The 27,046-nt window shown below is 38.1% G+C and overlaps 2 protein-coding genes across 4 annotated transcripts; one reads left to right on the top strand and one right to left on the bottom strand.

Moving 5' to 3' along the window:
- Positions 1–45: 45 nt before the first annotated feature.
- LOC116614525 (stimulated by retinoic acid gene 6 protein-like) lies at positions 46–19,921 on the bottom strand. Of its 3 annotated transcripts, XM_048721716.1 has the most exons (20): positions 18,309–18,448; positions 18,056–18,100; positions 16,500–16,587; positions 15,708–15,787; positions 14,586–14,725; positions 14,358–14,478; positions 13,241–13,298; positions 11,782–11,913; positions 11,206–11,285; positions 10,269–10,330; positions 9,624–9,685; positions 8,955–9,051; positions 8,258–8,333; positions 7,842–7,899; positions 6,786–6,834; positions 6,149–6,260; positions 5,113–5,220; positions 4,375–4,538; positions 1,803–1,943; positions 46–644 (listed from the first exon to the last, which is right to left on the bottom strand). In XM_048721716.1, exons 3-20 carry the CDS (start codon positions 16,575–16,577, stop codon positions 445–447), a joined length of 1,818 nt encoding a protein of 605 aa, XP_048577673.1. In that variant the 5' UTR covers positions 16,578–16,587; positions 18,056–18,100; positions 18,309–18,448; the 3' UTR covers positions 46–444. The 3 variants fall into 3 exon arrangements, with proteins under 3 accessions (XP_048577673.1, XP_048577671.1, XP_048577672.1); XM_048721714.1 differs by lacking the exons at positions 18,056–18,100; positions 18,309–18,448 and adding an exon at positions 19,887–19,921; XM_048721715.1 differs by lacking the exon at positions 18,056–18,100 and having other exon boundaries at positions 18,309–18,456.
- LOC116616704 lies at positions 18,477–26,956 on the top strand. Its single transcript, XM_048721733.1, has 5 exons — positions 18,477–18,523; positions 20,815–20,843; positions 23,325–23,465; positions 25,005–25,194; positions 25,568–26,956. The coding sequence occupies exons 1-5, from the start codon at positions 18,517–18,519 to the stop codon at positions 25,753–25,755; spliced, it is 555 nt and encodes a 184-aa protein (XP_048577690.1). The 5' UTR covers positions 18,477–18,516; the 3' UTR covers positions 25,756–26,956.
- The last annotated feature ends 90 nt before the right edge of the window (positions 26,957–27,046 follow it).

Raw genomic sequence — 27,046 nt, 5'->3', positions numbered from 1 at the left:
TGTTCTCTTTTGTTCTGGCTTGACTATTACACTGTAACTATTACATTTTGTTTCACGGGATTTTGAAAAACACTCAAACCAAATCGGCATCTGACAAGTATCTATTTTTCTAAAGTGTTTTGTTACACTTCTAACATTATTACCAAACTAACATTACTAACTTGTGGTATTATCAAAAACTTTTATCACCAAGGGGTTTAAGATCCAACAATGTTCCTTTTTCCTTGAAATGTGTTAAACATGTTAAGCCCTGTGCAAACTGCGCCAGCACCCACCAGCCAGCATTGCTGGCGAATTCTTGTTCGACTGACCACAAGACAAACGAAATGTCAGAATGTCCATTTCCCATTTTGACATTTCCTTTGTCCTACAGTCAGTCAAGCGAAAATTTGCCAGCAATGCTGGCAGGTGCTGGCGCAGTTTGCACTGGGCTTTAAGCCCTGCTTAGATAGGCAAATCTCTGCGCTGCATTTTATTTCTTTCGAGAGCATTCTGCAATACCAGGTCAGCGGATTTCCTGTACTTCGCTAGCCCAGGGTTACGCAGGAGTGTAACTGCCACGAACCAGCGTTTGGCTGCTGGTCTGCTTCGAAATAATGGCGGGCGCCTTTCCTCTTCTAAGCCATCTGGTGAAAAACGTTGGACTATGATATGAAAGGCCGACTATATGTCAAAGATGAGATCAACACAAATCTTCTCACTTTATCAAGGCTATAAACTGGTTAGGTAATAAAAATTTAAAAACTAATCATGTTCATAAAACCTTTCATGTGTAAGAGTTCGACATAAAGGGACAACAGACAAACACGGCAAGCACTGATAATTTCCATTCCTAGACAGTTTTAACCCTTTTACTCCTGGGTACTTTTGAGCAAAATTGTAAGAAAAACAGACTGAAAACAGAAAACGCTAATGGGGGTACTTTATGCTTGCATCTTCTCGAAATGAGCAACAACTATCTAAGATACTGGTTTCAAAAGGGACGTCTCTGCGTAAGAAGGATGCTACGAAACCGTTCCTCACCACCATAGGGGCCCTAAATGGTGACCATTATTTTTCCACACACAGTTGAGTGATGCTTCAGCCCATTCGCAGATTAAGTATTAGAATTTTCTAGAATCTTCTCGTGTTTATACAGTACTACATTTAGAGTTGCCTCGCCGGAGATACGCTCATACTTGAAAAGAAGAGATATGACAGGCATTCTTTTGCGACGCGACGATCCGCCCCCCACCCCCACCCCCCTCCCATTAATCTATCTATCAATCCATCTCTTCTATTGATTTGTATTTGTCAACAGGGGAGTGCCTGAGGAGAGGGCTAGATTTAACGGTTATTTTATCACTTCTACATTTCGGGAGGTGCCTCGAGAAACGTCTATAAACGACATGACGGAAAAACATGACTTAACGCTTAAAATAAGCTCATTTCAGATCTAATATGGCGGAAAATTTCTCTAAGTACTTAGTGAGTAATAGCAAACAAAATATCAAATGCCACTTTTTTAAAATTGATGCGACTTTTTGTAAAGTGTCAATTTGAAATTTTAGCTTTTCGTCCCTGAGGTCATACAAAGCGCAAGGATGATCAAGGAAAAAATATCTTAAAAAGCAAAAATCTGGGTATGTGCATTTCGGCCTCACGTTATTTGTGTTTCAAAAATCAGTCCGGAATACAAGGAACCGATGGCCATTGTAATAAATTGTGTCTTCTCTCTATCTCGAATTGCGAATTTACAGGTTTTTTCGTCATGTCTCTATAAACTAAACTATCATACAGTGTGTGCCATCAAACATACTCACCAAAGGCGACTTCTTTGATATCCACGGCGTTATTTGTGTGTCGCTGCCAGGTTGCGTTCAAAAGCAACTGACAAAATACCAGCATGACGGGGTGGCTGTGGGCTTTAAGGACGTTGATGAAACCGACGTACGACAGGTAGCCTGGTTACGAGTGCAAAAAATACTGTAAGCGAACAATTTGACTATATTAGTGGGACAATAAAACGGGGCTGGGGGTCTCGCGTAATGGTAGTACTTTGCCAATGTTCCCATGCTACATTTTAGCCATGTTCACATTGGAAAACGGTTAACTATCAGCGGGGTCATTATTTTCTTAATTAATTTTCTTAATTGTTTAAACACATTGACTCCTCAACCGGCCTGTACCGGCTTTGGGAAGTACCCACAACCCCAAAAATTCATAAAAGCAAACTAAACACAACAAGATGAAGATACTCAGGCATCAGTTTGAGGGATAAATGGTCTTGAAGATATACATCCAACCAAAGTGTTGGCAACTACTCTTAAGCCAAATAATAGCACAGGTTCTTTGACAAATTTCAAATCGAACAAGGAAAGAAAAGCAGAATCAACCCTCTCAATAAAACGCTCAAAATTCAACACAAGGGAGAGAGATCAGCAAACACAGCTCAAGACACAAATAGATACCTTTATTCTGATCCTCCAGGTTCATTTCTATGGCCTCAAAACACAATGTCCACTCCCTGAAGGCTTGTAAAACCTCGAAGATGCCTTTACGGATTGCAAAGCATTCTGGGAGATCCATGGAAAACTTCACGAGGGGAGGGCCAGTCAACACTCCTCTCCCCAAAGTCAAATTGTTTTTTAGAAGTCATTTCACCCCGAAGCCAAACAAATCAATTTTAGGTCATACAGACCCAGAGTAGCAGTGTAAAAAGTTTTGGAATCAATTTGGTTTCAGAAAAGAAAGCATTTAGGAGAGCTGTTATGATTCATTAGAAAATTATCTTCTCATCCAGGCAAAGCCAAACAAAAAAAAAATCATCATGAATCCACCTTTGCTTGCAAATATTTATAAGCAAAGCACTCAATTATGCCCCAATAGACTTCATGATGTCCTGAGACACTCTCCTAATATGCTCATAGCTGTATTTTTGATAAAAATACAAGCAACCATCAACTTATGCTGGCTTCAGCACAACGACGAGGAATTAAAAGTGGGGACCGCAAAGCACTGTTGGAAAGCTTGGATACCGCTGACTAGGTGCAGCTGTGTTTGACTTTGATGGGCTGTATAAAACTCAGAATAGGGGGAAAGGTATCTGTTTTCAGTCTGTTTTTGTAAATTCAGCTCAAAAATAGCCAGGAGTCAATGGGTTAAGAGGTTTCTTGGAAAAAGTTGTGTCACTCGCTGTGCCTAGGGATGATCAACTTGATGTCTAGTGGGTCGGAAACAATATACAAAATAAATATTTTTCGACCAGGACAAGAGAACAAGAGATCCTTGGCTGAAAGGTACTGCGTTATTCCACAGAGGGTGTTTAGCCTTGTCCCTGTGTTGGTACTGTTACATTAAGGGCGTACTTACCTTTGTCCAGTGTTGGTACTGTCACATTAAGGGCGTACTTACCTTTGTCCAGTGTTGGTACTGTTACATTAAGCGCGTACTTACCTTTGTCCAGTTTTGGTACGGTCACATTAAGGGCGTACTTACCTTTGTCCAGTGTTGGTACTGTCACATTAAGGGCGTACTTACCCTTGTCCAATGTTGGTAGGGTGGTCACATTAAGGGCGTACTTACCTTTGTCCCAGTATTGGTACTGTTGCATTAAGGGCGTACTTACCCTTGTCCAGTGTTGGTACGGTGGTCACATTAAGGGCGTACTTACCTTTGTCCAGTTTTGGTACTGTTACATCATGGGCGTACTTACCTTTGTCCAGTGTTGGTACTGTCATGTCATGGGCGTACTTACCTTTGTCCAGTGTTGGTACTGTCACATTAAGGGCGTACTTACCTTTGTCCAGTGTTGGTACTGTCATATCATGGGCGTACTTACCTTTGTCCCAGTATTGGTACTGTCACATCAAAGGCGTACTTACCTTTGTCCCAGTATTGGTACTGTTGCATTAAGAGCGTGCGGTCAATGCGAGGGAGGAACACGAAACCGAGAATCAAGCTCGTCAGTCGTGTCCAGTGTTGGTATTGTCACATTAAGGGCGTACTTACCTTTGTCCAGTGTTGGTACTGTTATATCATGGGCGTACTTACCTTTGTCCAGTGTTGGTATTGTCACATTAAGCGCGTACTTGCCTTTGTCCCAGTATTGGTACTGTAACATCAAGGGCGTACTTACCCTTGTCCAGTGTTGGTACGGTGGTCACATTAAGGGCGTACTTACCTTTGTCCAGTATTGGTACTGTCACATCATGGGCGTACTTACCTTTGTCCAGTATTGGTACTGTCACATCATGGGCGTACTTACCTTTGTCCCAGTATTGGTACTGTCACATCATGGGCGTACTTACCTTTGTCCAGTGTTGGTACTGTCACATCAAAGGCGTACTTACCTTTGTCCCAGTATTGGTACTGTCACATCAAAGGCGTACTTACCTCTGTCCCAGTATTGGTACTGTTGCATTAAGAGCGTGCGGTCAATGCGAGGGAGGAACACGAAACCGAGAATCAAGCTCGTCAGTCCACGAATGACGGCAGAAAAAATCCCCACGATGACGTTATACATGAAGAACACCAACGACATCACGCAGAAAAGGCGTCTTGAAAGATAAGATAGCGAATCATACGGACATGTGTTGTTTAGTATTTTTCGAAGGGGGTAGGGGGTATTCAGTGATAAACACATCTTGGGGAAGGGTCCGACCACGGGCTATAGAATAATCTGACTCCGAAATGAATTGTTATGCCTAGTCAGTGTGTTAGTGTTGAATACAAGCACGTATTCCTACGCGCCGACTCAATGGAATTCGGTAAAATGAAGCATAAGGCTTTATTTTGAGACGGGGTGTGTGTGTGTGGGGGGGGGGGGGGGGGGATGGATGATTTCGTGTGAGCAAGATATATTTTTTTCTTCTTGGCTATTGGGCAAGATTTTCTCCCCCTCTATTGGTGGTGTAAAAGATACTTTCCTCCCTGCAGGATTTTTTTTCTTGTAAAAAATGGCTTGCAGGACATTTTGTATCAGAATCATCCACCCCCCCACCCCCCTCCTCGAAAGTTAAATGATCCGTTCCTTAGATTTCTGCTTATTATTTTTTCGTCCAATATTGGATAAAAAAAAAAAAAACAAAGGTGTAACTGACATGGGCTTATTACAAACAAAGCTGAACTTACTGGTTGTCAATGGTAACAGTGACGTCAGGCAACTGTCGGTCACGGAAGACAAACAGCGAAAGTAATTTCTGAATTGCCATAATCAGTACAGTGACAACAAGTACAGGCCTTGAATTAAAAACAATAAATTAATTGCATTGTTGATCTCTGTTATCCTATCATCGTACTTTGTAGCGATGTCATTATATAATTCTCATTACAAAGCACTTTCCCTTATTTTTTTTTGCTTCCCAAACAAACTGAGCTACTTCTTTTTTGGTTGCACTCTCCTGTTTCATACTAATCACCTTCATTGCAGGAGGCATTGCTTTTAGATTCTGTTTTGTTGCCTTCCAGGCCAAAATATGGAATGAACGCCCCTCCCCTGCCCGAATGTTGAAGATGCGGAGCGCGAGCTACAACGAGCTACAACAATTTAAAATTCAAAAAGCCAGACGTGAAATCTACTTCAACCTTGAAAACTTCAAGTGTCAAGGTCTATCGAGTACAGAAACGTTTGCACTGAAAACTTATCCTTGTTCGCTATGATAAAAATAAAGTTCCACGCTTGTCTATACTTTTTTGGGACTACAAAAATGAGTACATTTTATTAAAGCTAGTTTAGAGTAGAGCGTTAAGTATGATATCATATTATCCCTGCCGCCGCCGTCGTTGTTGCTTAAATTCCCTAGTGTTTCTCGAGGGAAGGGTATCGAAGCTTGATATCAAGTTATGTAAGACGCACTGTCTTAAATTCGGAAATGCTCAAATTGTACACGGATCTTGCATTAAAAAAGATACTGCTGTTATTTATACGCCTTTTTAAAATAATAATGGTAGCGTAAAAACGACAGAATCCTTGTATCTGAAAGCCATAGGAATGTTCATAAGAACATAAACAAGGATTCTGCAGCGTTTGGATCATGGATTTGAATTTTATTTACGCTTATTTGCTTATTTTACTTGATACCCATGAGGCACTGCGGGTTATGCTACACTCTCCGAGTGCAACCTTATTAAGTCAAGTTAAGAATCAGTTTGATAGAAATCAACTTACAGTATGCTCAATGATAGGCTTTTCAGGATAAGTTTCACTTTCTCTTCAAGTCGTGGAATAATTGCCATAATTACAAAGAGGAGAAGCAAGAATATGAACAGAATTATCATACCTGGCAAAAAAAAGGAAAAAAATACATTAATGATAAAATGTGATTTATCACACTTGAAAATAAATAAATAGCTTCCACACAGGAAGTAAAATAGGAAATTTGTGGATTTGTATAAAGTTTCCAATAAAAACACCTATCCCGCTGTTAGAAGTGAGTGTTTTAATCACATTTGTTTAAATGAAATACCGTAAGCTTGGGCTCCCTGTGGTCTCAACTAATAGATAATACTCCAATAGGAGATCACGTGACTGTTTAGGTGGCAAACTAGCGCGCGCTCAGGCTTTTTGCAGCAAAATAACAACAACAACAAAAAGCCACTTATTCAGCGCTTACGAAAAAAATCGGGATTCTTCTTGTTCACAAAAGGGTTTAGTTTCATTCAAAGACTTTATTTCTTCGTCGTTCTCTGGTGTGACGGTCAATGTTTTTGCTTGATTGTTTTGAATTACCTAGAGAGGTCACGTGATCTCTTAGCGCAACACTCACAAACAACGTAGAAGAACATGGTTTTGGAGGCAAACTTACTGAGTATTGTGTAGCCGATCTGGAAGCCACAATAACTCAAACTTCGCCCCTGCAACATATAGACAAATAAAAATATAATAGCTGTGAACGGGCGAAACAAACAAACAAACAATTAAACAAACAAACAGGCAAAAAAAAAACACCAAACAAAGAAAGATAAATAAACGCATAAAAGCAATGTATCTTGTTTAATTTGCTAACCATCAGGCAACTTTTAATTATATTAGCTATAGTTAGCTATAGTTTCTGTTTAATGGTTATGACCCCCAATACACTGAAATCTTTACCTTCATGGAAAACCCAAAAACTTTACATTTTGCGATAAATCTTCTTTGTCATCTATCTTGGATTATGTATCAGTTATCATGAGCAAACTTAGCCTCCGCAACCTCAAATTAGGCACCAATCTTTAATGACTACAGCCTGGGACACTATATGCAGGTTTCTTCAATAGAAAATGCTTTTGCTCGCTCCCGCATCACGCCTCGCAAGCAATGCGTCTCCTTTGCTCAACGGTACTAACTAACAGATACTGTAAAAACAGCCGCTTTAATACTCGCTTGGGGACGCGCATTTTTCTAGGGACGCTAACATTTACTACCGTTCAAATTACTCAGCGTCCATTGTCCTGTCAAATTAAGAAACTTATCTTCCTGGGAAATGGTAAGGGACGCTAACTTAATTCAATTATCACTATCAAGCTATTGCTATTGTAAACATGTACATTAAATCAATGTTCTTTTTGTACTTTCATTGTTCTTTCATGGGGTCACATCCACCTCTGCTTTTCTGTTCTTACTAACAAGACAAACAAACATCTTTTTATCACGATAAAAAAACAGGATATGATTAATTTGAGCACGTTGTAAGTAAATTCCTAAACTTGTACCGATCGAATTAGAATCACGTTTGAGAAACAACCCGTAAAATACGTAAAACAATTATAATCGCAATCCCAAAATCGCTTACTCAAAATCTTTGCAAAATCTAAAATAACCCAAAATACCCGGTCACACTGAGGTCAAAGAGTTAATTGTCCTTTTCTGAGGTTCTTACCACCAGATGAGAAGGCTTTCTGTATGATCTTGTTTTAAAGGACAGAAGCACATGGTCCCTGGGAAAAGATAAAGTAATTTCACAACCTCGGGAGGGAAACAGGGGAGTTAGCCTTCAGTCTGGTTCCTGGTGTTATCATCATCAGCAGCAGTAGAAGAATAATATTCATCGTCATCATCATCATTCAGTAGCAGCATCATTATATCATAACATCATCGCCATCATCATAACCACCATCATCACATCATCGTCATCATCATCATAACATCGTCATCATCATCACCATTATCATCGTTGTCGCCATAATCCTCATCATAAACATTATCTTCATCACCATTACCCTCGCCATCAGGTTTATACATATTAATGAATGCATAAGAGGATGCGACAAGCATGTTTCAGACCAGCAGTATTACCTGTGGCACTTGGCGAAGTGAAGCATTTGAAGAATCGTGAGCGTCGTACAAATGACCGCAGCCGCTATGCAAGAATCTAAACAAAAACACAAACAAAAAATGAGGTCTTCTTCTTCTTCCATATAACCCCATCTCATTCTATGCGAAGATTCTAATGAGGTATTATAATGTCAACAAAAACGATAATAACAAAAATATAATAAGTAAAGTTACATAAGTCAATGCAAGTCAAGGTCCACCAGAGATGTAGCAATGAGAGTATAGTCAACTGCCAACAGGCATTTTCGTAAAAAAAAATTAAAAATAAACGAGGCCTCGGCCTCAAAACTTCGGGGGTGGGGTAACATTCAGAAAATATTGTGGGGGAGGGGGGGCAGGGGGAAAGCCACGCCCCTACTGGTCATTTTCTTATAATTTGTAAAAAAGGGGGGGCATGTGCCTCCTATGTCCCACCCCCTGCTAAGGCCCTGGTTCAGACTGTACTTGACTGTATACTCAAACTTTAAAATTGATGATACAGTAGCTAGCCAACTGGATAAATTTTGCAAAAAAATTGTCCCTTTATATTAAGTTTATATTGAGTTTTTACGTTGTTTTGTTACACACTTTTATTTCTCGTTGTTTTAGTTTTAGCATCTGGAGGAAAATACATGTCACCCAGAAAGTATACATATATGTACTACGTTTAGCCAGTTACCTTTGAAAATGCCATTCGCGAAATGTCGATAGAAAGGGTAATATTTCGTGACGAGTTTGGGGATGATTTCAGCTAACGCCAACTCAGCAACGGTAAACTGAAAACACACACACGCACACACAAAAAAAAAACAAGAATAAAGTTAAGCTTGTATGAGTTTCGTCTAAAAGATGCTTGCGTTTGATCATATGGAAACAGGCCTGATTTTTTTCATGCAACTTGTAAACTTCATTTTGCAAACTCGATTTTGAGTAGCCTGAGTTGAAAACCTGAAGGGTTGAGAAAGGAGCGAGAAGGAGATAAGGCAATCGGATCTATCATTCTCTCCAGACGCGACTGGTCTAACCTTCATTTTCCCGAGCCTTTAGCGCTTTCTACACAGGCTAGATTTTGAGAAGACACCAAATTTCAAGTGTATGTACTTGTTTAGTCTGCTCTCTTTTTAGCTGAGTTGTCAGTCCTGTAGCAGGCCTCAAAATATGGGGGGGGGGGGCACACTACATAAACATTTATAAGAAAATATTGGAGGGGCACAGCCACGCTCCTACTTGTCATTTACATAAAATTTGTGAGAATATTAGGGGGGACGTACCCCTAATGCCCCACCCCCTGCTACGGCCCTGATTGTAAGCAAACACATAGACTACACGTCACTTATTTTTTACTTACAGCATAGATAGACACAGCGATCACTGCAAACGTGCTCACGATCTGCGTGGAAAACTTGAAGTCTGTGAAAGAGGCACAGTGGCCATCGGTAAGAAGTAAACAATAGTAGAAAAAGGAGGGGGCTAATTTCAAGCAGTAAACCTTGACCTCTCTAAAGCCTGGTTTCCATATAGTCATAGCAGTCGTAACAGTGGTCTGCAAAAAATCCCTCGCGACCCTTAGGACTTTTTGGAAACACTCGATGGGACGACCTTTATGACAGATAAAACCGAAGCGATGGGTAGTGTCACAGTCGTCAGAGATAGAATCAGTTCTATAAGTTTCCATATAGTCGTAAGGGTCGCGAGGATTTTTTAACAGACGACTCTTACGACTGTTACGACTATATGGACCTGGCTTGAACGAATCAAAATCAATTGGGAATAATTTAGCTGTAGGTTTCAAAGTATGTGAATTCAATGCGTTACGAATGTCATGCGCCACTCTCTTTATGTGCCGTTCAAATGCAAATGCAAATAAAGATGAGACAATCAAGAATTTTGTCAAATGCAATGCGATAATAGAATTAACAATAATGGAAAGTGAAGACACTTTTGAGTATTTCTTATCTATCTCCTTCCTTCCACAAGGAAGAGCACAGCATACCGGTTCTTGTGGTGTAGATCTTTTTCAGTAACTTGATGTACCACCGATCCGTGTTCACCGTGCTATGGAAGGCAAAACAGAAAGTGAACATAAAATAGTCAGGAGAGAAAAGATTGTTACAATATCACCATCTAAAAGAATCGAAGCCTTTATCGAAAGAAAGCTTCTATCGTATCCACTTAATTCAAAAAACGCTGTCAGTACAAACGGCAAACAGCTGATGGCGAATGGCAGTTTCAAGACGGAAAGGTGCCAACAGGTACTAATTATTCACATACTTAAAGAAGGCTAATCAAGCCGCCATTTAATACTCCCGCTCAATGACGAGTCAAACAAAGAATCCATTTTCATCGGCTGATTCAAGCAAGTAACCAAGACATGTTCAATCAAAAATCGTCAATAACGTATTATACTTTATTCGTAGATTGTTATTTTGAAGTTTCATTGAGGATTAACCGTTGTATTTTTAATGACAAACAATAACAGGAGTGGTTGATTCACATTCTTTAATCGTTATAAATGAACTCCAGCGATGCCGCAGCCTAAGATCTACGGCCTTAAAGAATGTCATCAACTTCTCCATTGTTATTATTTATAATTAAAAATACAGAATAAAATTCAAAATAACCATCCATCATTGAAGTCTATGATACTTTAGTAAATGATATTTGTTGAAAGTTTCTCAGTTACTCACTTGAATTTGCCGGGAAATGGATTATTTGTGTGACTTGGCATTTAGCGGGAGCAAAAAATGGGAGCGTGATTGGCCTTCTTTAAATTAACGTATGATTTATCTATATTTTCCTGCAGTCGCGAGCGAATGTTTAAACTTTGAATAAATCGCAATAATTACGCTGAGAATGTTTTTATGATAAAAGCAATAAAAAGATTATAAAGCAGGAATGAACATGGTAAATGGCAGTAAGGGTTTCACTACCTTGATTCTAGTTGGTTGCGAAGTAACAATCTCACGTGGATTTTGTCGTGTTCCTCAGCTACTGAGGGATGTCTCGAAACCTTATAAGTGACAAAATGGATTAACAATCAGGGGTACATAATCAGGGTTAGAGGGCCCCTTGCAATGCTAAATATAAAAACGTCAAGGCCTACTTCATATTACTGCGAGAGAGGTTCGGGTGGGGACAAAGACCACTTTTTTGCCGTTCAAACAAGCAAAACAGTTGAACTATTCAGGATTTGGCTTTCTGTGAGTATATTTGCTAATCTTGCTTACTTAAACATAGTTTGATAATTTTCATGATTTCTTTTTATTTCTGTCGAGTTGGTAAAAGAACAATGCGCGAACCGCGGGGGACTAGGAAAAAAAGAGGAACAAATCCTCACGTGCAGTAGTGGGGTGGTGGTTACTAAAAATAGCCAGTATGGGAATCGACATGGCGCGTGGGTAATACCAAAGAGTCCCTCTCTTATTATCTTTTGCTCTCTTGATGCAGCCTAATTTGAATCATATCGTACAAGGGTAGGAGAAGTTCAGCAAGGTTCTACGTCTTACCTGATTTGTAATTTCCGTTCTTTTTAGAATTTTCTTGGTTAAACATCGGCAAAAACAGAGGAACAAGATGATATGACAAATGATGATGGGTAACTGTTCCAAAGCGTCGGAATACTGTAATATCCCGGTACTCTGAAACAAGAAGGGTCAAACGATATCATACCAAAGTTGGAAATATTTGGCTTAGTGGCAAAGAGCTTCGCGGACCCATGAACATCTGCTTTGGGCAAATGAACATCAGAATGCCTTAGTTAGAAATAGAGATTATGTAATATTTTGGATAATATGAAGCGTTCATGCTCCAGCCCCCTATTACCTTAATGGCGACCAACCACTTCTTAATTATTTTTTTTACAATTAAAAATACACCTTTCCATTTACAAGAAAACTTCAAAATAACCACACGATTGAAGTAAAATAGCTTAAAGCAGGACCTGCGGTATAAGACGCGTTTTCGCTAGACTCTGTTGGGTGCAGAGCTCAAGAAAAAGAAGCAAAAGAGATATGTTCACATTTGAAAAATGTCTTAAACATCAAAAGTGCAAAGACAACTAAATTTTCTCTGGTGACTGGACAGATAAGAAATAGAGAATGAAGCGATTTTGTTATTTGAACATGCGGGCTAAATAATAGTGTCATTTCAAACGAGCGCACACAGTTTTTGTTGTTGCTGCCGTAGAAAACAGCTTCCAAGAAGCTCGCCGTTATTGTCTTGTGTATACAGAACATTCCTTCCTTCTTCTGCTTTTTGGATATTTACGGAGCTCTGCACTTGACATACCGCGGGTCCTTGTTTAAACACGAACGTGCACTATAAAAAGAACATGCCAAGCAAGGCAAGCTATCATTCGTCATTTGATTTCACTCAGTGCAGAAGTCCGTAGATGTAGAAAGCAATAGAGTTCAAAATCGGCTGAAAACACACCATTCAAGTAAACACAATCTATTTATTGGCCTTTTCTTATAACAAAACGAAAAATAAGGGGGAATTAGGTTTTGAAGTGAATTTTGTAAACGTGTTATGTTTGCCGCGCCCGCACCTGAATGACTTTATTTCAAATGAGCGCACGCACTCTGTTTTTCAATTCAAACAAGCGTGTTTGAGTATTTCATTTCTCAATGACCATTTTTGTTCTTGTTTTTGTAGAGAATTGGCTCCAAACACTTTCCCGAAAATGCCTGATAGTTTTTTTTAACAATTATCGTGTCTTTTAAAGTTGTCGTAGTTTGCCGTATGGCCGTACTTTTTGCTATATTTTCTTCTGGCAGTTTCAGAGGTCAGCACTGGATGTGAATGACGACGACTTGCGCGAGAGCTTGCGAAAAAGAGGGCGGAGCATCCTTTTATAGCGGGCGTGTTTAATAACAATACTTTATTGAAAGCACCTCTAGTCAATGGAAATGAATTCTTTGAGTGAGTCGGTATTTATATTGTGCTGGAGCGTAAACTGGCACTGACCTCAAACCTGTTGTATGGGTTGGTACAGTAGGAAACTGCGACCAACAGTCCAACCAACCTGCAATCACAAGTACATTCAATTTAGTTTTAAGCCGGAAACAACATTCTTAACCACAGTAGCAGGGGGTGGGGAACTGGGGGAACTTGCCCCCCCTTCAATATTTTCAAGAATTATAAGGGAATGACCAGTACCTCCCCCCCCCCCCCCCCCCCCCGAATATTTCAAGGCAATGTTTCGCACTGTTAATAGAGGGGATTAACTATGGTAACATCTATCACACAGGATAGATAATAAGTTCATGAGGTAACATTTATCACACAGGAGAGATGATAAGTTCATGAGGTAGCATTTATCACACAGGAGAGATGATAAGTTCATGAGGTAACATTTATCACACAGGAGAGATGATAAGTTCATGAGGTAACATTTATCACACAGGAGAGATGATAAGTTCATGAGGTAACATTTATCACACAGGAGAGATGATGAGTTCATGGGGTATCATTTATCACACAGGAGAGATAATAAGTTCATGAGGTAACATTTATCACACAGGAGAGATGATAAGTTCATGAGGTAACATTTATCACACAAAAGAGATGATAAGTTCATGAGGTAATATTTATCACACAGGAGAGATGGTAAGTTCATGAGGTAACATTTATCACACAGGAGAGATGATAAGTTCATGAGGTAACGTTTATCACACAGGAGAGATGATAAGTTCATCAGGGCTCCTACACACTCTCATGCCTGCCTGAATATTATGCATGCTCATACTCTCATCATGTGACTCTTACTAAATTCGGAAATATTTAAATCTGACTGTGAGCTTATGATACAAAGCTTATCTCCTATATTGATGAGGGTTTTCTATAAACTTTCTTCTCACAAGTATTTATTATTTATATTATATTATTTATAATTTAACATGTAGTTCAATTATTGATTTAAATAACACGGTCGGGATGGGGGGTAAAAATCGACCAGTTGCTATTCCTAAGGGGGTGCTTAACTGATCTGACATTTGACCACACCCAATTTGCTTTGCCTTAGGGGTTAAATTGTTTTGCAGACAATCACCTCCGTCTGTTTTTATTCAGTTACTTCACTCACCTCAGCAAAGTGTAGACCATCCCGAGTATAGCACCTACTAATTGCTGGTTTGTTGACAAGCAAGCAAAGAATGGGTAATTGAGGACTACATAAAGTAGGACCATAGCAACATTTTTAAACGCTGTGATAGAAAAAATATATAAAAAGGTGAGTTGTACTGTACAGAAAGCTTTCGCAGGGTAGCAATTTTGCAAATTTGAGCAAAGATGTTTGTGTTAAATTGTTCACCTTTTTTCCAGGGTGAATTGAAAGCAGCTGCATATGACTGGACATTGCCAGCAAGTTTTATGCAGGATCCAGAAACTGCCCCAAACACCATTGCAAACATAAGTCTGTTCTTGTGGTGATCTTGTAGGAAATTCATTGGACTTAAAGAGAAAAAAAAATAGAGTGGTGTTGACAGAGGTGCATTTAGTAGGAGGAAGGACATTTAATATGGTTGACAAAAATGGAGACAGAAAACAAAGACCGCGGTGATCCTAGATACTAATCATTCAGATACTAAACAGATACTCAGCCAAGGGGGTTAACTTCATAAAAAAAATTAATAAAAACTCCTATTTATCTAGTAAAATCAGCTAGAATCAATGGAAAGACATTTAGTTTCTTAAATTATTTACAGCAACTTCTGAAATTTGTGTTGATCCTAGACTAATGTCCGATTAGAATATTTTGTAGGCGCATGATAATTTCTGTGCAATACAGGGAATGGCTACATTTCTAAACGTTAAATAGCAAAAGTTTACTTTTGTTCTTTTTGGCGCCGACATAATGAATGTTGTTGACAGTGAAGACCCCAAGTGGAACAGCTAAGAAGACTACAATACCCCCCCTTCCCTTTTGCTATTAGTTTATCTTTAGTATCTGATTAGTTATTCTGATTAGTATCTGTTTAAAATCACTGCGGTAAACAAAGAGACACAGCTATTCACTGAAGGCGAGTTCCACTTAGGTCAAGCCAGAGAGCGACGAAAAAAAAAACAATATTTTCTTAATAAAAATAAGCCCTTTCTGACATCAAAACCTTTTTTGATATACTGAATAAGTTTGTTGTTGTTGTTGTTGTTGTTGTTGTTGTTGTTGTTGTTGTTGTTGTTGTTGTTGTTGTTGTTGTTATCTGTTGCCAAGAAGTTTTCACATGATTAGTTGCCTTTATTGCCTTTAACAAGCTTGTCTGTAGCACATCACTGCAAGGATTTCCCCTTTTAAAGATTTAGGCCAAAAGTAAGTTATTTTTAGAATGTTTCTGTGTTTCAAACTTTGTGTAAATATCATAAAAAACACCTGTTTTTTCAACTTACCTTTACGCACATTTATCTGTTTATTGATAGAGGAATGAAAATCACTTACATAAGTACTCCAAATCTACCACGGCAAACTTGTGAGTTTTTTCTCTTTACAAAGAACGAAAGACCTATAAGAATGGCAAACTGTGGAAATAACATAAGATCAATGAAATATAGTGTTGTTATCAATTTATTACAACAAAAAGCATATTATAATTTTAAAATTGAAAATAACACCACTAACAACAAGATAGTTAAGTCAATGATTTTTTTACACATGGATGTATTACTTCGTAGGAATATTCATTTGTATTGCGATCACATTTTGTTTCTAATTATTAGGATAACAACATAAATAGAAGTCTGAATGTTATTATATAATATTCCAATAAAGACTACAGGAGCCCATTTTCGTGTGTATGGTACGCGTGCTCACTATCAGATAGATCAAGCCGCTAATACACATTTTCTTTTATAAGAGTGTCTAATTTTCAGTTTAAAATTTTTCGTTTTTATTTTTGGGACATTTTGAGACTGAAAATGTTCTTAAAGATGTTCTTAAATTTTAGAGTATATAGGGATAAATACCCAATGAATTATTAGGAAGAGAATTACACTAATGATCAATAGCAATAGTAAGGTTGCTACTATGAGCACAATTTGATTCTGCATTTTAGAACGGAATCAGGACTAAAAAATAAAAAAAAAATCTGCTATCTGTGCCTCGGCATGTCCTTAGCATGTTTTTAAAATTTGGTGAAATCTCAGGCTGGACGTTCTCATAAAAAAAGGATCTTATAAAAAAGGAGTGTATATTCAATATAAAAAGTAATAAATTAATTCTTCTATCACTCACAGCAGGCCCAAGGCAGGCAAGATCAAAAATCTCTGTGTCAAAAGGACGGCATTCCGTCTCTGGGGTCTCGGAGCTCATAGTTGTAAGGCTGAAAATAGAAAAAAAGTTTATTTTTTTAAAATACATCCTGAAAGCAAATGTCCTTTCTCTTCTCTTTAATTTATCTGGCTGGCATAATTATTCTTAGCAGTGTGCACAGGGGCTATTAAATATGCCCGGTTTATCAATCGACGTGTGTGTTTTCAAAGAAGCAAATACACACCCTACTGAATGAAGTGTTTGAAAATTGAACAATTGTGATTGAATACAGTCAAATAAGGGGTTGAATGTTGAATAACAGTTGGATTGAATATTGCTTCTTTTCTCCACTATATGTCACATATCTTTTCTCTATATATTTCACATAAATAATACCACGTGTCAAAAGGCCATTTTCTTTGCACTACAATCATTGCATCCAAATCTTTGCATACATTACATTCCTTATGCCACCCATACTGTATTTGTCATACTTATATGTCAAGAGTATGCAAGACAAGACATATTTATATGCCACAAAATATTTCTGGGTGGGTTGAGAGTTTAAAACCAGAGCAGATGCTGACAACGCGCCTCGAAGAACTATGGAATGAATGAATGACAAAGAAGCTGGTAGCGTCATAAACCAGAGTGAAGTTAGTTCCTTATTCGCAGTTCCTTTTTCGTCTGTTTCCTTATTCTCTCAGTTCCTTATTCAAATCCGGGGGGGTACTTACATAATACCTTTTAATTCGAGTTGAAACAGTATTTAGGCATAACAGTTTATTCAGAACGAGTCCAACAGCATTTTCGTCGGGTAATTTTGGTTGCTTTAACATGCTTTGCTGTCCTCTTCATAGTCCATTCCTTATTCGGATAAGTCGTAAAACGAAATCTGACGTTGGGAGATTCCATTTCCTTATTCGCGAAAACTAACTTGAATAAGGAGCAGTTCCCTATTCGTGTCTCTACACTAATCTATTTGTTTTGACAGAGCCTTATCTGGTAGCCAAGGTGTTAATTGACAACAAGCACTATCTGTCAAATTGTGGTTTTGTTAGCAAGGTCAAATTCCTTCTACACGCGTACATAGTCGAGTAAAGCGTGAATATTTCTCCTCTAAATATATTAATGCGTTTGGAAAGAAAGCCCAAGATATAAATACATTTATTAGATGAGAGGTAGATTTCCTCTCTTTTGCTAGATTATTTGTGAAAGCGATTGCACGCATAGCGTAATTTGACCTTTTGTAGCAGACAGTCTCATGTTCACAGCTCCGCTTAGCAGCGAGCACGTTAAAGCATCCAAATTTACCCGAAGAAAATGCTGTTGGACTTGTTCTGAATAAACTGTTATGCCTAAATACTATTTCAACTCGAATTAAAAGGTATTATGTAAGTACCCCCCCGGATTTGAATAAGGAACTGAGCGAATAAGGAAACAGACGAAAAAGGAACTGCGAATAAGGAACTAACTTCAGTCTGGTGCGTGTTAAGCGGTCTGGTGTAAAATATCATGACAACTTCATCAAAACATACATATAATCCCAGAAGCTTGGTTAACTCTTGTATGGAGCAGCTGAGCTGATTTCAAATTAAAATTGAATATATCGATAAGTATTCGATAAGTTTGAGCTAACGCAACTAAGGAGAACGAGCGAGTCGGTCTGGTTCTCCAACTGGCAAAACCCCGTAAGTTATTGAAGCATGACAACTAAACTATGACTTATGTCAATGATAAATGAATGAAAGGAATGAAGCGAGAACTGCATTTGACTTAAAACTGAGTTACCTTTTCGCTGTCGCTGCCGTAGTTATTGTTAACGCCTGAACACGAATGCCTTGCTAGCACGAGGCAACATGATCGCTTAAATGAATTGACGATTATGATCAAATATCAAATGCGCTTGAATTGACTCATAACATCAAGCTGGTCATGTGCGCAGATGGTACTAAACTTCTTCTTTTCTGCGCAGCATGTCTTGACAAGCCAAAACAACATGGCGGGTAAGTACGAAAACTCGGATCATTTCTGTGTTGTTTTCGTGAGAGCTATAAACTCAATTTGTTTTCTTAGCACTTTACTTAAATATATACTACTCTCCGAATAGATTTATCTGAAATGCAATGCTATTTGACGCATTGATTGGGCATGATTCGAGGTCAAACGAGTTTTACGCCTAGCACGTGTACCGGTCCAATCATATATTTGCAAAAACTTTCACTGTCAGAGCAATAGAGAGAGGCATTGTGAAAAGTTGGAGCTTTTCTTTTCGTTGTTTTCTAGCTGTCTTTTGATTGAGATATTTTTGTGTAGACTTTATAATAGTGCATTGCAAGAATACTTAGTACCTAAGCTTACTTTACTTTTTGATCGAAAATCCATTTGGGCGACGAGATCCTGATATTTTCTTTATTTTATATAGATTTGCGAATTATAACTGATGCTCAGGCTAATGTGGGTGCGCAGTCATAGGTATCAAGGGGGGTGAGTGCACCCTGTGCAACCCCTGTGTACTCGCCTGATACTGTACAGCAAACACCTGCACATAAGAACACACGAATTAAGAACATCTGGCTGAAATTTGGCAAAAAAACACCACTTTTATAAGAACAATGTCAGCCTGGAAAAGGAAAAATTTTCTTATGAAATGGGAAGGGTGTCAAAATCACACGAATTACCATAAGAACTATAACATGCACCCTTCTTGTTACTGTTTTGTTACATTACTGATTACAGTAGACCTATTTGAACATTAGTTTTTTAATCATTGTTCCATCAATTTATGTTATTGTCCAAAAACATGATTAAATTTTTCTACCAACAGTGTACAACACTGAATTAAAAAAAAAGAACATTTAAGAACATCCTGAGGGTGATTTTTCACTAAGCATCTGATAAATAAAAACATAATCAGTCTGATCTCTGAAATTGTGTGTTCTTATATGCGGGTGTTTACTGTACCTATATTTACAATATGTTATTGCACCACCCCATAGCATAAACACATTAACTGAAGCCTTATCATAACTAATGTTTGCCTGAAGTCAATCAAACATCCCTTTTAAAAACAATCAAGCTCACAAAAAATGTCAACTAAATCATACTGAGTGGGCTACCAATTAACCACATTTGAATTGGTACTCAACCCCATGCTTGGCTATTGGGGTGCCTGACTGAGGTTTTAAAACAGAGACACTGTTATAGGGAACAAATCTGGAAAAAGCATTCTCTGTTCAAGACAAAACCCCTAAATTGTCCAACAATTATGTGCCCAGTTCAGGGCATGGAGTTTGGAAACCTGCAGAAAGTACCCCCTGCTAGGGACTTCAATCAATTGATCATTTACATTTGGCAATCAAACCTTACCTTAACAGTAAAGTTTCCATTGATTGGAGTTCAATCTCGTGTGGTTAGGGCCAGACTACACAGGCAGGTTCTCCTTGCAACCCACTGAGGTTGGAGTCATGCACACTGTGGCATAAATTTCTTGATTATTGTGTTTTGCATTCCAAAGTCATGACAGCTCAAAGTCCACACACAGTGACTCTAATGCATTCTGATAAAATTATATTCTTTGACGGCAGTATATGCCCCTATTATGCATTTCGGCTAGAGCTTATTTAATCCAGACAGACCTCAAGCTCATGCTGCCATTTTTTTACTGTTGGATAATTGTGTTGCTGGTTCATGCCTGTACCCATGCGAGCGCACCCCCCCCCCCCCCCCACTTTCGGTTCTCAATAGACGTGCTATTTGTAGACAAAATTATAAAGCATAATAGCTAGATCATAAGCATAATAGCTAGATCACTCTGTTATGTCACCAATCCATAAGTCAGACTTTTTTGTAGCCAAATCAGACAATAAACGTCCCTAGGAGATACTGTAAAAGCAGAAAATGTCCCTTTTTGTTCTTTCAGGGGTGGTCAGATTTTTATCAGAGAACTCCCTCCCTCCCCCCCCCCCCCCCCGTAAAAATAAGGTCCATTTTTTTGGATTTCGCACCCCCCAAGACATTTTTGGCCGATAACACCAATTTTCCTATCATTAGAGGCCGTTAGGACAACAACAAGTCCATTATGGACAATGCAATATCACTTTGCTTGACAAGCTAAGCTTGGTGAGTGTTTTTTTTTATTTCACTTTTTTTGTTAGTTGAAAAAACAGGGAGCTATTTTTACTAGTTGCATGGGAAAGGTCAGAAAGTATACTGACCAAGAGTAACAGCCGAGATCAGTATTGTCAGATGCCCCTGTAGCAAAATGTCCTAAATCATATTTACTTTTAATTTACAGATCCTGGAAAGAGAGGAGCTCCCAAAAAGGTATAATTTAAAGTTTGTATAGGCGGATGCATTAAGATGTCTTTGTCTCATGCTGAAAAATACAATTAGGGGCATCTTTCACTGGATCTGGAAAGGAGCACCACAAAGTTAACAAGACTCCAATCCAAATTTCAAACCTTTTGCCACCAAAATTCTCAGGTTTACTGAAGGGTGGTTCACACTAGTGACCTTGACTGCACTAATCATTTGCAACCCCCACCCCCATGGTCCCGGGGAAGTTTGGGGTTTTTAACATGGGGGTTTAGAGCAATTTTGAACGAGAATCTGTCCCTAGGAGGTGGGGGAATTGACAGTTTTTTTACTCTAAGACTCGTCCCCACCCTGGGGGTTTGGGGACAAGTGACTAGCATCTACAGGCTCCCTAGTTATTCAAAATAAAAAATGTACTCACTGAAGTGTACTGGCATTGAAAGACAAAGTCTTATTTCAAAAGACTTGTTGTCTTAAATGTCAGGTAGTTGCATAGTTTGTATCACAAGGTGTAGGGGCATTTGACTGCAGTGTTGTCCAGATGGAGTGGGGGGGGGGGGGGGGGCATAGCGTTTCTCAGTTTTGTTCAAGTCTAATCCTCCACCCTTCCCCAGGACCATGGGGGTAGGGGTTTCAATTGACTAGTGCATAATGGTATCAGATAGGCATCGTTTTGGCGTTCTCTCTTATACATTTCTTAAAAGATAGTGGAGGATTTAAAGTTAAAAAGTCCACTTTCTTTGTTGGTTTTCCAGCTAGTCTTCCAAAATTTTGCCATTTGTGAATATGTAGAATCTGGTGTTTTCTCAAACGTGAAATAATTCCAAGCCCTTTCAGCATGTTAATTGTATGCTTCACTTTCAGCATGTTAATTGTATGCTTCACTTTCAGCATGTTAATTGTATGCTTCACTTTCATCATGTTAATTGTATGCTTCACTTTTAGCATGTTAATTGTATGCTTCACTTTCAGCATGTTAATTGTATGCTTCACTTTCAGCATGTTAATTGTATGCTTCACTTTCAGCATGTTAATTGTATGCTTCACTTTCAGCATGTTAATTGTATGCTTCACTTTCAGCATGTTAATTGTATGCTTCACTTTCAGCATGTTAATTGTATGCTTCACTTTCAGCATGTTAATTGTATGCTTCACTTTCAGCATGTTAATTGTATGCTTCACTTTCAGCATGTTAATTGTATGCTTAACTTTCAGCATGTTAATTGTATGCTTCACTTTCAGCATGTTAATTGTATGCTTCACTTTCAGCATGTTAATTGTATGCTTCACTTTTAGCATGTTAATTGTATGCTTCACTTTCAGCATGTTAATTGTATGCTTCACTTTCAGCATGTTAATTGTATGCTTCACTTTCAGCATGTTAATTGTATGCTTCACTTTCAGCATGTTAATTGTATGCTTCACTTTTAGCATGTTAATTGTATGCTTCACTTTCAGCATGTTAATTGTATGCTTCACTTTCAGCATGTTAATTGTATGCTTCACTTTCAGCATGTTAATTGTATGCTTCACTTTCAGCATGTTAATTGTATGCTTCACTTTCAGCATGTTAATTGTATGCTTCACTTTCAGCATGTTAATTGTATGCTTCACTTTCAGCATGTTAATTGTATGCTTCACTTTCAGCATGTTAATTGTATGCTTCACTTTCAGCATGTTAATTGTATGCTTCACTTTCAGCATGTTAATTGTATGCTTCACTTTCAGCATGTTAATTGTATGCTTCACTTTCAGCATGCGAATTGTATGCTTCACTTTCAGCATGTTAATTGTATGCTTCACTTTCAGCATGTTAATTGTATGCTTCACTTTCAGCATGTTAATTGTATGCTTCACTTTCAGCATGTTAATTGTATGCTTCACTTTCAGCATGTTAATTGTATGCTTCACTTTCAGCATGTTAATTGTATGCTTCACTTTCAGCATGTTAATTGTATGCTTCACTTTCAGCATGTTAATTGTATGCTTCACTTTCAGCATGTTAATTGTATGCTTCACTTTCAGCATGTTAATTGTATGCTTAACTTTCAGCATGTTAATTGTATGCTTCACTTTCAGCATGTTAATTGTATGCTTCACTTTCAGCATGTTAATTGTATGCTTCACTTTTAGCATGTTAATTGTATGCTTCACTTTCAGCATGTTAATTGTATGCTTCACTTTCAGCATGTTAATTGTATGCTTCACTTTCAGCATGTTAATTGTATGCTTCACTTTCAGCATGTTAATTGTATGCTTCACTTTCAGCATGTTAATTGTATGCTTCACTTTCAGCATGTTAATTGTATGCTTCACTTTCAGCATGTTAATTGTATGCTTCACTTTCAGCATGTTAATTGTATGCTTCACTTTCAGCATGTTAATTGTATGCTTCACTTTCAGCATGTTAATTGTATGCTTCACTTTCAGCATGTTAATTGTATGCTTCACTTTCAGTTAATTGTATGCTTCTTCTCTATGGTATTTTAGAGATGCCATAGCTGCAATGGCAGCAATGCCCTTGCACAAAGAGTTTGTACAACGTGCAAGGCCCCTTTCCCTCCCCCCAAAAAGAAGGAAATGAGGGGGGATGGGAATATCACCCACCAAAGAGGACATCTTTTCGATAGGGTAAGATTAATTATTATACTGTATTGCGTAATCATACAAAACAAGCTTTAGAAAACAATCTTTAGGAGATTTCCCGGACAACTCCCGTTATATGTTCATTAGAATAGCCAATGAACAGGATGGTAAAGTGTGTCTTCGTGAAACGAGATATGGCCGTTTTACACTGCCGAGAAACGTGAAATCGTCCATTTTCCATCTCCGTGGAACGTGATCTAACATGATTTAGCAGTTTTGAGTCCACGTGAAGCCAGATCTAGCTTATACTTATTTTCTAGGCGCTGTTTGTTTCAGCCAGTAAAACGTGGAAAGCCATTTTTCTGTCCGTGAAAATGTCATCCGTACCCCCCTTTACCACCCTTAATGAAAGATACCAAATTGGACGTGGTTACCAATAGTTTTAACCATAAAGGTGCCAAAACTCACTCATTTCAAACTCACTCAAATTTTGTTTACAGTATACTCTTATTTCCTTTCCAAAAAATTTGGTAAAGGGCCAAAAAGTCTGCTCGTTTCAAGCTAATTTCTTTAAATAATTTTTACTAATAAGTAACATTTCCTGTTGTGTCTAAAGAGCTCCTGGCCGCAAAAAAAAACAAAAAAAACAGACACACACACAAACAGAATATGGAGCAATGAAAAAAGAGAGTAAGAGAGTGGAATGTCTTTGACATTAAAAGAAGTATATTTATTAGAGGGTGCACTGCCGAAACTGATGTCATCAGATTACCATTTTAATTATTATTACTAGCTTGAGTTGTTCGCTAAAGTTTTTGATTTTGCAGTTAAGAAATGTTTGTCTTTGTAGTAAAGAAATCCAACTCTTTTGATTCCATGTTGAACTTTTTCCTTAGTATTTCAATGGATATATCATAGAATGATGGCAACGACTGTAATACACTTATTTCAATTAACATTAAAACTGGCTAAGCATAACTGTATATCCGCTATACTCGGTCGGTCCATTAGCTGCAAAGTCTTTACAAATGTCGAATTATGTTATTTAGTATTCTTTCTGATCTATCATTTCTGCCAAACAGATATATTTTGACCGTTTCGTAGTGGGCATACCACGGAAACCGAGGAGAAATAGGCTATATCCCATAGACAGTACACTAGTTGTATTTTGTCATTACCATTGTAATCATCATCATCCTCATCATCATCATCATTATCATCATCATATGTCATTATTGTTATTATTATTATTATTATTATTATTATTATTATTATTATTATTATTATTATTATTATTATTATTATTATTATTATTATTATTATGTAAGTAATTTTTATACCTTTACTCCCAATAATAACCATTACACCGATAGGGCTATACTGCAGCTGGCTCTTTTCGCAGGCAAGACCAGAGACTATATGGATTTTGGCTTTTCTTCCACAGTGGCTCAAATCGGATAAAAGTCTTTAATAAAAATTGTCCATGATAAACCACCCTTACCAGCGAACGCTGTATTATAATAACTGTAAGAATATTTGTTTAGCAAAAGAAGTAATTATTTTTGCTTGTATCGTGATCCACAGACAGATGTCCTTCAAAAGGAGCACGGCGTGGATGTGGTCGTCCTTATGTTTGGACGGCACGGCGAAGGGACGACCACATCCTGCTACGGCACAAGAGGAAGGGGCCTGAAGTTTATCGGGGACCAGCAGGAGGCCAAACCTGACGAGGATGGCCAACTTGCCTTCCGCTTGTTTGATAGATTCATGAGAGGTCTGTGATACAGATATCTTTTTCCACGAAATTTACAGAACAATATTTAAACTACTAGAGCCCTCCCCTAGTAAATTTATATCTTTACCATATTGATTTGTGTATGCTGTATTGGTAATTGCATAAATAAAGTAGTCCCAGGGCAAAAGACGATTCAGAGATGCTGAAATTTATCAACTTTTCAAGTTCAATTTCAAGTCGAGTTTTATTATGATCAGGTCAAGGCGGACCGTCGCGTTGTGTTTATGATACTGAGCAAATTCTCTTTTAAAATACTTAAAAGCAATCTGATTGTATTAAATAATCCCAATTGGTAAAAACAAAAAAAAATGTTCGCCTCATTTGATAAGAAAAACTAGTTTGTCCATTTCAGCCCAAAGAAAAACACCCGCGGCAACAACACCACCCACGGGGGCACCCGCGGCGACAACACCACCCACTGCAGCACCCGCGGCGACAACACCACCCACGGCAGCACCCGCGGCGACAACACCACCCACGGGGGCACCCGCGGCGACAACACCACCCACGGGGGCACCCGCGGCGACAACACCAACATGAACATAGCATGCTCCATGTACAAAACAAAATCAATCAGTTTATTTTTCAAGTCTGTTTTTTTGTGTGATTATAACTGCTTAACCAGGGGCCTGTTTCTCAAAGCACTCGAGTATTCTCTGTACCCGAAAACTTCGAATGTTTTCAGTTTTGTTAGCTGCTGCTTTATTGTTTGTTTCGTTCTTGGACCTCCTTTTTCTATTGATGCTTTCTTTTATTTTGTAATACCTTCAAGATCTCACGAGTAACCCCAATATTTAAAAGTGACCCCTCTCAACCAGGAAACTACAGGCAAATAGCTATTCTTTTCTCCTTTAAAAAAATCCTTGAAAAACTTGTATATGATCAATTAATCTTCTATCTTGAAAAGCATAATATCTTATTTCAATATCAGTTTGGATTCAGGAAAGGCCACTTTACAGAGCATGCAATCTTAGAAACTATCGAAAACCTTAAAACAGCACTAGATCAAAACATGCTGACCTGTGGTATTTTCCTTGATTTCTCGAAGGCATTTGATACCCTAAACCATAACATTTTACTTGATAAAATGTACAAATATGGAATTAGGGATACCCCACAAAAATGGTTTTCAAGCTACCTAAATGAAAGAAAACAGTTTGTCAAATTAGGAAACACTGAATCGGACCTTCAACCAATTACCTGCGGAGTCCCACAAGGGTCAACACTTGGACCTTTGCTTTTTCTTCTATACATCAATGACCTCCCACACTCCTCAAAAAAACTGAAATTCAGGATATTTGCAGACGATACAAACATTTTCTATTCATCTAAAAATCCTAAAGATTTAGAGCTAACCATTAACACTGAACTTTTAAATGTAATCAAATATTTCAATGCAAATAAATAATCCATGAACTTTAAGAAAACTAACTACATTATTATTAAATCACCTAGGAAGAAAGTTAGTATCACCATCACAGCCTGTGATATCGAGCACAAAAGTACTATTAAATATCTTGGCATGTTTATTGACAATCACCTTAAAAACAATTATCCATGCATCATCATCAAGGGATAAGAGGACTTATTTTTAAACAGGCACTTGTTCCGTTTATTTTACAATGGTTAATGTAATCTATAGATTCTTTATATGTAATTCTTTGTTTTCTTTATTTCGTTTAAAATGCCCACATAGATTTAGCGCTTTACAAATAAATATTATTATTAATTAAACTGAAAACACGAGATTTTTGCACTAAAATACGCCAAAGGGATCATTAACATACTAACTTTCGTAGCCTTCGTTTTCGTCTGATGAACTCGACGAACT

This window comes from Nematostella vectensis, chromosome 14, assembly GCF_932526225.1.
Source record: "Nematostella vectensis chromosome 14, jaNemVect1.1, whole genome shotgun sequence".
Lineage (NCBI taxonomy): Eukaryota > Metazoa > Cnidaria > Anthozoa > Actiniaria > Edwardsiidae > Nematostella > Nematostella vectensis.
This window is presented reverse-complemented; position numbering and strand designations above follow the sequence as displayed.

What these genes read in the sequence shown, in the direction of transcription:
- LOC116614525 (XM_048721714.1), bottom strand. Translation starts at nt 19,906, where the DNA reads ATGGAAACTTTACTGTTAAG. An exon ending in GAACGGAAATTACAAATCAG is followed by an intron (nt 11,286 to 11,781) that starts GTAAGACGTAGA and finishes GTCACTTATAAG; the next exon opens with GTTTCGAGACATCCCTCAGT. An exon ending in GATCTACACCACAAGAACCG is followed by an intron (nt 9,686 to 10,268) that starts GTATGCTGTGCT and finishes CCTCTTTCACAG; the next exon opens with ACTTCAAGTTTTCCACGCAG.
- LOC116616704 (XM_048721733.1), top strand. An exon ending in AGAGAGGAGCTCCCAAAAAG is followed by an intron (nt 20,844 to 23,324) that starts GTATAATTTAAA and finishes ATGGTATTTTAG; the next exon opens with AGATGCCATAGCTGCAATGG. An exon ending in GAGGACATCTTTTCGATAGG is followed by an intron (nt 23,466 to 25,004) that starts GTAAGATTAATT and finishes CGTGATCCACAG; the next exon opens with ACAGATGTCCTTCAAAAGGA.